Source organism: Thermobia domestica, chromosome 2 (assembly GCF_964235325.1).
Source record: "Thermobia domestica chromosome 2, izTheDome1.hap1.1, whole genome shotgun sequence".
NCBI classification, from domain to species: Eukaryota; Metazoa; Arthropoda; class Insecta; order Zygentoma; family Lepismatidae; genus Thermobia; species Thermobia domestica.
The window spans coordinates 65,035,370-65,048,904 of record NC_137455.1 but is presented as its reverse complement, the minus strand read 5'-3'; the positions used below and the strand labels follow the sequence as shown (position 1 = coordinate 65,048,904).

The 13,535-nt window shown below is 33.2% G+C and overlaps 1 protein-coding gene across 1 annotated transcript in view; it reads left to right on the top strand.

The window, feature by feature from the left end:
- Window positions 1-8,778: 8,778 nt before the first annotated feature.
- LOC145672518 (E3 ubiquitin-protein ligase MIB1-like) overlaps window positions 8,779-13,535 on the top strand; it is a 40,544-nt gene continuing 35,787 nt past the window's right edge. Inside the window, exons 1-2 of the mRNA XM_081741683.1 lie at window positions 8,779-8,998; window positions 11,887-12,015. Of these exons, the coding sequence (XP_081597809.1) occupies window positions 8,783-8,998; window positions 11,887-12,015 (345 nt within the window). The 5' untranslated portion in view covers window positions 8,779-8,782. The remainder of the gene's footprint in view (window positions 8,999-11,886; window positions 12,016-13,535) is intronic.

The following is a 13,535-nucleotide window of genomic DNA, read 5'->3' as shown; positions in this document are numbered from 1 at the left end:
GTACAATCCGCGGCAAAAAACCTGCAACATAAGGATGTAAGTTTATTGTGAAACTACGGCTAACAGCACAGGGAATGAACACAACGTCTAAGTGGCGCGAATCACGCCAGGATAAACCTCGGCCTCCTCCCGTGCACACTTATTTTGGAGCAAAGGACTTCGTCATTTCACAATAAACTTATATGCTCATGTTGCAGGTTTTTTGCCGCGGGTTGTACAACGTAAAGTAATACATGTAATACGGAGCGAAAACGCTTACTTGTTTATTATTTATTCACTTACCTTCCTGATGGAGTATATGTAGACGAGGCTTCTTGAATGTTACATGTTCCACACACTGTAACTTGTTCAGTTTTACAATACATGATCAATTGAAATTTTAATATTGTTACGAAGTCATTTCATGGTTTTCTTAGCTTACGCTAAGTTCATCACGGTATCTGTTAAAACTACGTGCGATGTGAAATCAACGCCTTCCTTATGATCCCTGTTCATTCAAGAACCAGGACATCGCGTTACCGATGCGTAATACAAGCAATTCCTCGCTGTGGATGTCGTTGACCTTCGTTCACTGGACATCGTAGGGGATTGTACCTCGTGGTAAGTTTTACAGGAATACGGGTTCCCATTAAAGAACAACGTCAGTTAACATCTGTAACGTGCCACCTGGTAGAAGGTTAAATACCTTATGACGACGGTGAGTGAAGGAGACTTACGACACATCATATTCCCATGCATGCGAAGGAAGAGAAGTTAAGAACCATGCGTATAAATGAGGATGAGGCTGCCACCACATAGTGGATACAGTAAACTTCCCTAAAAGCGAATGGATTAAAACCAAATTTGGTCAGTTCATTCATATTACAAATATCGAATCCGATCAGTCATACTGTTTCAAAATGGAAGCCGTTTGAAATTTTAAAACTTCAGAACTCCTTTAATTTTGGGTCATATGACAAAAAATGAAGTGATTTCTAATTTTGGTTAAAAAGGCTTGAAGAGTTGTTTAAAAAAAATATTGAGTAGTTGATAATATGTCACGAAGATTGAACTAGACATCGCCGCAGTAGTGAAATCACACCATGCTCAGGTATCATATTAGCTCAAAATTAGCTGTCAATTTTAATTGTATTTGAATATGCAGGTTTTGTTGCATTTGTATTATTTCAATGTGCAGTTCTCATTAGTTTCATATCTTATCCCTTTTATTTAAATTGATCATTAAACAACTCTGCACCTTTGAAAATGTTTAGTAGACCTATTTTTTGTTGTTAACAGTATGTATAAAAATAAAAATATGCCCATTAGAACAAAATTTCAAAATAATATTTAAAAATATTTTCCCGTATTAGATTCTAATTAGGCCTATATTTACCTCTTCCGCTTATCTTCACGATCCCCATGAAACTCTCGCGACCCACCTAGGGGTCGCAACCCCCAGGTTGAAAACCCTGGTCTAGATTTTATGATAAACTCTCGGCACCTACCAGTTGGAAAAGTCTGATATAAATTATTTAAATTTGGCCACAAATGAGCACAAATCGATTATACCTTTCTTATTTGTATTTGATCCATTAACAAACAGACATCTTTACCATTAACTTACTAGGCAGGGTACATTAGGGATTGTGTGTAACCAAGACTTTACAGAGTTCGTACTTGAGGAATTTCAGAACATTTTCTGTAGAAACTTGCATTTGTTATTTAAACTGAATTAGCATAGCAATGGTGTTGAGCGAATTCATAAAGCTTGAAGTGGGAGTGGCTATTTTTGTGCTTAATTGCGACTAACCTTCGACAAGCTAGGAACTTCATTCTAGGTTCTGCGTTTGCTCGGCCTAGGACCTCGCACCCTTTATTTCATTCTTTGCTTCTTTTCCTTGCACGGCGAGGATACGTTTATAGTATACATTTGAATCAAAGTGAAATTATATAGAAGCATTCTGACCCAAGTGCTGTGTTCAAAAATTCATTTCAAGTAGTTCACGCGTTTTCCACTTAACGATGATACTGACAACTTCGTAGTCATTATTGTATGCTTAAAAAAAAAAAAAAAAAAAAAAATAGAAATTGGCCTCCTTCTCTCGTTAAAGATGAAATTAGTGGAAACTCTATTATTAATTATAATAATATTATAATTATTATATTATTTAATATAATTGGCCCACTTATTTTTAATAAGAAGAGTTTCACTTTTCAGTTTCACGTCGCACGATTATGCCATTTAGGCTGAAGGAGTAAATAAGAAGTTTATCTCGGTATATACTAAATTTCAATCCCTAATAGGATATGTCTCTAATTTTAAAATATTTCGAGATATAGCCATTTTCTTATAACAGGTACAGCCATCACCCTTTTCTTGTCTTCTGAAAGAAACATTAAAAAATAATGAAAAGATTAAAGGTCTTAATATTAACTTTCATGTTTCTAACAAAGGATTTTGAGATATAACCATCTTATTTTATGATTAGTCTTCTTCTTCCTCTTCTTCTTTGATACACACATGCAATGGTACGTGGTACGTACCAGCACTTTTTTTCTGTAAAAGCGATCTCTTTAGTTATTTCTTGTAGTTTATGCATTTACGAAATAAATATTTCAATGTAAAAGATTAGAACAAGAGTCTACTATATAAATTAAAAGCTTAATAGCTCAATATATGGCAGTACATGTTAATTTCTTCCACTTGTAAGTTATCCAGTAAGTAAGGAAGTTTCGAAAATACGATAAATTACATGAGAAAGGTACCGAAATAATAGAATCCCTGGTGTGTATAATAATTTATGGAAGTTGTGGTGGATAATATTGTGTCCCTGGATTTTCTCGAGATTCTTACGTTTCTTCCCACATTCATATTCTATCATTTTTTTTTTTTTCATAATCAAGTACTTTTGTTAATTAATCATCGTCATCTTTAAGTAGGGTTGCCACAGGCCGGTAGCCAGCCCAGAAATGTAGGAGGGCACCGACACAACCATATTATAGTTCATCACCATATTACAGTTCATTTGCAAGGCTGCCGTGAAAATTTTAGGGGAGGGGGAAATCCGGGACCATCACGAAATCGAGATCTGCGTCCCGAAAATATTTCTCGGGACGCTTGAATGTTTCGAATTTCAGCGGAGAAGAAAAGAAGAGAATATTATAGTTTGCTTTTTACACAGGAGTAGGTATATAATTATTCTCTTACAAACTTGAATACATAAAACATGGATTTAATCAAGTTCACGATTTAACTACTTTGACATTGAACGAAGCATTCGATTCATTTAGCCAGAGACAAAAGGTTTTACTGCTCAATCTTATTGTTATCTTTAGTACTTTGTTTCAGTCTGCATCTTGCTTCTAAAATATTTTAATCAATAATCCGTGACCGATATTTTTGGTAATTTTCCGCTCACCATTCAAGAAGAAAAATATATTGTTTTAATTAATAAAACTTATCAAACAACAATGGAAACTGTTGGAATATTTTTAAAGATTCTCATAATTTAGTAGCGTCCCGGATTTTCATTTTTGAAATATGGCAACCCAACCTTTAAGGGACGTTATTTATGTTCAATTTTGATGCTCTTCTGTACGTTATTCAGATATTTAATTGATTTGAATAAAACTTATAAACAGTTATTGTTTTTGATTATTGTTGTAACGAAGACTTTCTTGTTTAAATATTCAGATTCTGCATACTTGATGACAGTGTTCGAAGTAGGGATTGCCACATTTTTTTCGAAAATTGCTTTTTCGAAAACGAAAAACGAATTTTTTTTCGGAAAACGAAAAACGAAAAATTTTTCGAAAAAACGAAAAACGAAAAATTTTTCGAAAAAGCGAAAAACGAAAAATGAAATTTCCGAAAATCGAAAAAAAAAAAAAACAGATTTTTCGAAAAAGGCCATCCCTAGTTCGAAGTGGAAAAAAAGCAGAGGTTGTACGCTTTATTACGATTTTGACTCGACATACCATCTATCTAAATGTCGAAATACAGTAAGGGTATGTTGCCTAAAAGATTGCATTTCTATTTCATAATAACTGAAAACCATTAAACAGCTTCTCTGTAGTTACGGTACGGGAGGGAGGGCATGGAAGACTTTGATCCCCTGCATACAACTTTCTAAAAATAATTTAAAATGTCCCCTTATGTTGTATTGTAGACAATTATACACGAAAATGCTTAAAAACCGAGTTTTTATATTAAAAATTTCCTGCAAGAAAACTCCCGGACCCCCACTCGATCGAGAGTATTCCAAACCCCGGAAGATCTGTCCCCCACAGCAGACAACCCCTAAATCCTCACATGCTCAAAACACATTATATGCACTAAGGCAAGAAGACCACACACACACAAGAAAGAAACAATTCAGTATGGCACATCAAAATATAAACTAGATGAACTGCTTTGAAGACAAGGGCACCCATCAGGTATGCAAGGTGGGACGCTCGCCCCCCCCCCCTCCCTAGAGGAAATTGTCATGCGGAAGGTCGAAAACACAATAAATATTTTAGAATAGTTACCGCAAATTTTGAGACTACACTTGAAATGGCGCGTATATTTGCCCCTCCCCCCTTGGAAACCACAACATGGGCGCCCTTGTTTGAAGACATCTCATTTTAAAAACAAAAGGTAGGAGAAAGATAACAAAAATGTCGTCAACTTTTCTACATTAAAAATTAAAACCTTTTCACACGTGCAAAGCTATTCGTCAATTACTGTGTATAAAAATGGATTTATTAAGGTTAGTGTAAAGGGACAAGTTTTGCCGATAGATGTCACTACAGTCTTCGTATATATCCCATGTATTTTTTACCTTTCACGAAAATTTACAATTTCTTTTATACATTTCAACCTAGAGACATCAAATTTTTAGAGAAAGAACTTCATAACCTATTAAAGGGAACAATCCGTGCCGATTTTTTATTTAGAATTTTCTTCATTGTTGAAACAGTTCCATTGTTAAAGGTTTGGATATCCATTTCAACAATCAAGCCATTTGAACAATGGAGAAAATTCTAAATAAAAATCGGCACGGATTATTACCTTCGATAGATTATGAAGTTCCTTTTCTAAAAATTTGAACTCTGTAGGTTGAAATTTGTAGGAGAAATCATGAATTTTTGTGAAAGATAAAAAATACGTGGGAGAGATACGAAGACTGTGGTGCCATCTATCGGCAAAACTTATCCCTTTAAACCAACCTTAAGGGTATTTAGTATCTACTCTCCAGTCATGATATGTCTTGATCCATGAAAAACCAGAGGCGGTATGGCATTCCACCGCATACCGTCTCACTTCGATCACTGCTTGATGATTATTAGAATCTCGCGAGGACGAATATGTGTGGTCATTAAAAGAAAACCACTTCCCAGTTCTTGTATTTTAGCTGGAGAGTATTAGTGAGTAGGAGCATTGTTAGCGAGGATGACGTAATGCTCTTTCATAGCTTCAGTTGATAGAAGGTTTATAATAAATTATGATAGTTTATGAATGTTAAAACGTTAATGTCACGTTGTTTATTTATTACTCACAAATCAGCCACATGTTGCGCATTATTCATAGTGGCTAGGAGATCTTTCTATAAGAAAACATACATTGTAATATATCCTAAATGGATCTAAAATCCGATCAAAGCACTTAATTAAGGAAAAAGTATTCAAAGACGATATATATATATATATATATATATATATATATATATATATATATATATATATATATATATACCAGTCAAAAAATATCATGGAATTGAACAAAGTGTGTGTCGATATCAAACGGGAATGTTTGTCCAATACTACAAGTCACTACGTGTGTGTAGTATTGAACTGGTACTATTGTGCACCCAAAAGGACGATAAGTAATTTTAAAATTCTTCCACCCATATTTGAAAAATAAATTAACAGACAAATTCTGACCAAAGCATATATTAACTAATAAATAATAGCGTTACAGTTCGGGCAAATTAACTTTGCCTTCATCAGACACATCAAAAAATAAATAAATAAAATAAAAATAAATAAATAAATAAATCAGTTAATAAAATAAAATAAAACTAAATTGATTTTATTATAAGAGAAAGAGTACAGATGAAGTGTAAGATCAAATTTTCGAGCTACAGCAATAATTTCTCTGCTAAACAAATATAGTTTTATTGAGAAAGTGTACAAATGTATGTTGAGTTAGAAAGTTTAGGGGGATCCGTACCCGCTGGACCCCATGTGGGTGCGCTCTTGGTCAGTATAAAAACTCAAGCGTAGTTCTCGAAAAAATCGAAATTTGCTTGTAAACCTGAAACTTGGTATACAAGATCTACATCACCTATTAAAGTGGATCTGATAGTAAAATATATCCTCATCAACTTCGCCATTTTGAAAATCTTTTAGGTTTACGTCCCATGGTTATGCCGGCTAGGCTAAAGGAAACGGTGATTATGAGAAATGGATAAAATCTTGGAATGAAGAAAGTGGGAGGAAACGGGAGAATCCGAGAAAATCCACGCACATGATTATCCACCACAAAGCTCACTTGGCACGAGCTGTGATCGAACCAATGAGCGCATGCACCAGAGGTTAACGCTCTGCCACTTAGCTGTCGCAGCCCCTTCGTAATTTTGACGCTAGCAAGAGGACAGTATTTAGTAGTTGAGAGAGACAGTCCAAAAATATCATTAATTCTTAGAATTTAATTTCTGTTGAAATAAAATATTGTCCAAAGATGAGATAGATCCCTGTCACCTGAAAAAAAAGTGTAGGGAGTTTGGATTGGAATATGAGTTGTTATATATATATATATATATATATAAGATGAAATGTCTAATGTCTTTATCGTCTTCATCATTCACCATATTCCCCTAGCAGCATTTAGCAACAACAGCTTTTTAAAAAATACAGATGGAATACTATATGATGGTTGAGCGTACAGCCTATTTGGGGAAAGGTATTCTTGGAACACACTATTAATACTAGTACAAATTATCTGGAGCTCATTTGTGAAGATTAAAAAAAAAAAATGTTGCAATCCCTCAAAGGAAGTAATTTGTTCCTGACTGAACGAAAGGTTAAAAACCTCTCCCAGGGTGTGTTTTATATATATATATATATATATATATATATATATATATATATATATATATATATATATATATATATATATATATATATATATATATATATATATATACTATGAATAGAAGAGTAATGAGAACTTTTAAAATAACTTACGATAGCCATGATTCCCAATGTCTATCACATTAAGATTTCAGTAATGTAATGTAAAAGTATATGATTAGAACTTGTATTATATTTTCAGAATTTAAAATTGACATAAATTACTTTCTAGATAAAAATTGCTTTCGGTAAAAATTAAGGCATTACGTACTTCTTTTATTCACGAAGAAAATGAAAAATACTGTAAGGTAGGTTAGTAAACTGGATCTCCAATTAAATAAAATTATTAAGTGTGTGCTTATTCAACACTCAGTTGCAATCCATGAATTCTGTGAATATAGTACAAAGATGTAAAATAAATAAATAAATAAATAAATAAATAAATTTTCGATTTACTGAAAAACACGCAGCGAAAAATATCCGAAACTGTTTGACATACGGGATCGCACTAACATTCCACATAGGAACCATTGCGGTCCAAACATGCATTCCAATTTGACAGCAAATCTGTTTTACCCTTCGCAAAGAAATGTTGCTCCAGATTCCCTAACCAGGTAAACGTAGACTGTTGTACCTCTTCCAGTGTATCGAAACACCTCCCACGGAAGTATTTCTTTAGGAGTCCAAACAAATGGTAGTCAGAAGGAGCTAAATCAGGGCTATACGGAGAATGGTCAGGAATTTTCCAGTTGAAACTCGTGATGTGTGTATACGGATCTATTGGGCTGCATGTGGTCGTGCATTATCGTGCAGTAATAACATCCCTTTCGTAATGCCCCTTTTCGTTTCTGACGTATGGCTCTTTTCTGCCTGTTCATGATTTGGCAGTACGCGTCCGCAGTTATGCTCATGCTCATACCCTTTGTCAGAAATTCAACATGAATAACACCCTGACTTCCGGAAACACACATGTGGCTGGCCACCAATTATTCTACGGTTAGATTGTTACAAATAAGAAACTTGCAAATAAGAAGAGTAATAATGTATTTTTTTATACTTTAATCTACTTGCCATGAACAGTGACTTCCTCGATATGCAAGTTTCTTGTTTGTTTGTAACAGCCTATCCGGAGATGGTTTAGCAACATGTGTTGACACCGTCTTGTACCGTCAGTATTGCCATATTACGTCATAATGATGGCAACAAGTGCTTTTTTACGGCACGTTATTATCACAGATATGGGATGTCCGCAGTTGGTGCCAATGTCATTATTTGTTCCAGAATGATACATTTCCACCTAGTTTAACCATTAACATCCTCATTTGTACACAGGCAATAGCACATTTGTCTCCAGTTCGCAATTTTGAGGTTTTATTAGAAAAATGTAATCGTATATTTCTGACATTCATGAGGAGCAATGCCGAAACTTCTCCCAATGGCTTGTATCTCAAAAAAATATACATAAACAGCCCTTCCCTGTGCAGCAGTTTAATTTCATATGCACTTATAGTTCAAAATTTTTCATCCTCCAGAGTTTGAGTTGCACGACTTTCCGGACACTCTTTGTAATAAATTTGCAGCCTTTATAATGAAATACTGTGAATGTTTAGTAAAGTTTTTCGCAATAACTATAATTTTGTTGCTATGTACTAATGGTAATTTTTCTGTTTCTCTTTGCAGTGCTATGCGAATCCTTCTGCTGAAATTGCCACGGCCATGGATTGTGGATGAGAAGAAAGATGACGGCTATACTGCCCTTCACTTAGCTGCCCTCAATAACCATGTGGAAGTTGCAGAACTGCTTGTGCACCAAGGAAGGGCTAATATGGATATCCAGAATGTGAATCTGCAAACAGCTTTACACTTAGCGGCTGAACGACAGCATACCCAGATAGTTAGAGTAAGTGGGGTCTCTGTTAACATTATATACTCACTAGCTGACGGGCGGTAAATTGAAACATTTATTGAATAATTACGTAAGAATTGAAAGTAACGGAAGAGTCATTATTACAGTTATCTTTATGGGTTTTCCGTTTAGAAAAGTTGTTATTATCTGATGTAAATGGTGTGAAATCTATTTGTAGAAGTAGTTTGCTGGTTGTTATTCTTCTACTTGTGAAAACAACTATTCCATCAGTATATCTAGGTAGCTTGTCGTCGTAATAACAGGCCCAGCAGAGAAAAAAGGTGCATATGCAATGTTATATGACACTGTACAATAAACATTCAGTAGACATTTCTTTTTTATGTTCTAGAAGCTCCTCGGTTTGGTTCCCTCTGGAAATTTAATGTACTAATCGTAACGTTAAACTGTAGGTCTATGTTTCGTATTTCGTCAGACGTTAAACTTTAATATTTCCAGCCAACCTTTTACTGCGCTTGACAGTGTTTTCCCGTGACATTGTTGGATAACTTTTTTTGCATTCCAGTTGTAGATTTTATTGTTGCAAGTTACAGAACTTAGAATTACTTTTTCTCGAGTATCAACACACTGCACCTAGCGAGAAGTTTGTGAGACACCTTACGACATCAAAGCAAAAACTTTCATGGTGTAACATAATATTTCTTCAAAAGAAATATTAGAATATCGTATTAAGAAATCAAGAAAATAGTTTCAATAGTTTTTAACTTTTAGAAGTACTCTTGTTACAAAATGTAGACTTGGAACAGTCAGTCTGTTTTGAACTAACTTCAAAATTTCTATTTTGTACTATACTTCCACTAACTTTATGGAAGTATTGACTACGTATTCGTTTCATATCGATGAAACATGAAAAATGAAGGCCGTAACTTACCAAGTAAAGACATGAAGAATTTCAATGAAATATTCAGTCTATTTGATAACAGACTTACTATAAATTGACAAAGATAGGGAAATTGACCAAAACTGAGAAATGAATCAAAGCAAATATTTATTTACTTATGTGAAATCCGTAAAACACGAATGTATTAGATTTCATAGGATAGAATTGCCAGTATGTGCTTGGAAATGTGTTATTTTGACTTATAAAGTTGTAAATTGCAAGAATTGTCCAAAATATTCGAAGAAACAATATCTCTAGTAATACTCTGTAAAATTATTTCATTGACTTTCAACATTATCTTCTTCGGTTACCATACATTTCGGCTTCGTTTATAACGTCTAAATATACCTTTGAAAAGTCTTTCAAAGTGTATTTTATACTGCAGGTTTGTTGCACTTGGCTAGATTTCTGAAATACTAGAATATTTGCAACCGACAAAAAAACTTTGGCTTTCCGAGTAGTAAATAATCCTTCTTGCTAAATTGGGTAAATAGAGAAATCGTTAAACCTGCAGCTTTTCTCTGGGGTAAAATAAGTTGAACTTTCAGCGTATGAGATATATATTATTATGCAGGTGCCATTGTACTTTGAGTTTGTATAAAATAGGAACATTTTCGGAAAACCCACTGCAAAGTTGTATGAGGACTTCACGGCAAAATTTAACATTTAGTATTTGCTTTTGTGGGGATAAGATTACTTATATTCAAAAAGGCCATAAATATAATCTTCGACGTTTGCTACGTTTTTTTGAAAAAAATATATATATATATATATATATATATATATATATATATATATATATATATATATATATATATATATATATATATATATATATATATATATTACTATTACCGTTTTGCTAGGCCAAAATCTTATCATTGCATGTGTTAAATTTCGAAGTCATTCTCTTGATACAAATCATCTTTCCATATCATTAAAAGAATGTAAGAGATCCCTATCACACACATCTTAATGAATTCTCCACAGTCTCCAATCGTGAGCACATTTAATGCTGTGTAAAATTACATTGGATTGCAATGGTCTTGCATTTTTCCAAATCCATGATTAACTTTCGGTAACTTTTTCTTTCGCAGTTAGTACTAATTACATCAACATTACGTCAAAAGCTAATTTAATCGCGGATCCTTGAAATAAATTTTAGTTCTTTTCCGTGGATCTTCTACTGGGTGACCAATATTAATTGTTCAATAAATAGTTACAATCTAAAACAAATTTCTTTCTGATTCGTTAATTTTTGTTAATTTTTTTTTTCAGTGCCGTGTTTTCTAATAAACTGAAACAATTTATGTTGACCCTTACTTCCATGTTTGGATTCTAACGAGTAATACGTACATCTATATCCTCTTATGCAACCTAAAATAGACTAAAAGGAATGATAAATTTTATATATAATTACGAGAGTTTACATAGTATTTGCTAAGTTTGCTGTAACAAATCTCATTGGTTTAAAAACTAGAAATACAATCCTTATGTAGTGGAGAACGTATTTGAATTTTTGTATTTAGTTTTAACGATGGAATTATGTATGTCTTCGTGTAAATTTTAGGCACCATCATATATACATTCAACTACATTGATTAGGGTTGTTGTATAAAAGAATAACTCTTGAAAAACTTTTCTAGAGCAATTTATAGTACTTGTGTAAGCATTGCGTAAAATTAACACAGAAAATATTCCATTTATTAAACTTTTTGGCAAATAGAACTATATACGTATATTGTTTTAACACTGTTTGTTGTATTCCATTATTAACTATTGCAATGAAGCCAAAAAAGTAGGTCTATACTTGCGATCAATAGTGTCATGGAAACATAAATTGTAAATTTTAATGTAAGTATATATATATATATATATAATGTCTTCAAGAGTATAGACAACTATGTTGTGGTTTTTTCGCTAATTTAATTCAGTTTGTTTGTATTTTCAACATGTTAATGATTGAATATGTCATTGATTTTAGTTGCTGGTCCGAGAGGGAGCCAATTTAAACATCCCTGATAAAGATGGAGACACTCCGCTACATGAAGCCCTTCGTCATCATACGTTACACCAAATCCGCCAGCTGCAGGATGTTCATGATGTTGGAAAGGTAACTCATTACTGTTACTATTGTTTATTTCAGTCGAACATTCGTTTTTAAGTATGATTTTTATTTGCTATAGTAGTGTCTTTGTATTCTACAACCAAGTTAATAAATAATAATAATAATGGCATAGTCCATATCAATTCGGGCATGGGTTACATTGATAGTCTGTTATTGAATGTAACAGATGTTTAAATTCAGGAGAAAATAAGATTTCTTTTTCTGTTTTTTTAAAAAAAATGGCTCGGAAGGCACGCTGTCAAAGATAGCGTCTTGGACGCCATTTTTCACGTTCGATTTTCAACAAAATACTAAATTGCTCTTCTCTGGAACGGTTCAAGATATTTTGCTGTTTTTGATTTTATTTTAAAGATAATAATTTACTGATTCAAATGATATCCTCCATTTGGAAATATGGGTCCAACTTCCGTGGTGCAACCTTCTGAATCTTTTTTTCTTTTTAATTTAAATGCCAATCTGAAAAGTTTTTATTTTTTTTACTGTTTATTAGTACCAGACAGTGTTACGTTTCCTGAAAAGTAGAATTTCCGCTTTTGAGTTTTACAGATTTTATAAACAATGTTCATGTTTTATCTTCAACAGCTAATATTTTGAGTACAGTTTTCCTTTTTTTATTTTTTGTCTCAGAAACATCAATCCCAAAAATCCTGAAAATTTTACACGAGTTGTATCACTACCTATCCTGTAAAAGAGAACATGCCACTTTGATTCTTGAATTTTTCATAATGATTTTGTAAAAAAAAAAAAAAAAAAAAAAAAAAAAAAAAAAAAAAAGTGATGGAATAAAAACGATAAATTAAAGGAAGTTGGAACTAGTGACATGTTTTTATTCTTCTCGATTTTCTTTACATAGAACTTTCCGAATCATGAAAAGTCTTCTAGAACAATGTAAAACCATCCGGATTATTTCAAAATGTAGTAGAACCTTCTAGAACATTATGGAATCATCCAGATAATTCTGTGCATTGAGCCTAGCATATGAAAAGAAGGACACATGAATTCACATTTCAATTGTCAACAGGCAAACAAAGAGAGAGCAGTTCAAGTTTGTAGTTCAACAGTACATGTAAGCTTTTGATCGACTTGTAGGATGTTTTGTAGAGAGGACTGAATTTGAAATGTCTCCTGACACACAGAAGTGTAACGTGTACTGACTATTTACATATCCGTGAAAGAATGATGTTTCAAAATCAAGATGTTCCCAGTGATGACTTTGTGTTCTAAATGCTTTGACAGAATGTTAGTAATGACACTAACTGAATAAGTCTTCCATAGTGTGAATTGATGAAGATTTCGTATCCGCAAAAGAATAATTATATTTCCTGAGTCAGTTAGCTGTAGAAGTTGGTGTACTGTTTGGAAACCATAGTCAGTGAAGTCAAGTCGTAAGCTTTATGGATCAAGAAATTACAGCGAAATTACTGTAGTCGTGAGTGAGTACACCAAATCAAAACTGACCAAACTCCTCAAAGTAGAAAGACCACTTCAGAAGAAAATAAACTAAA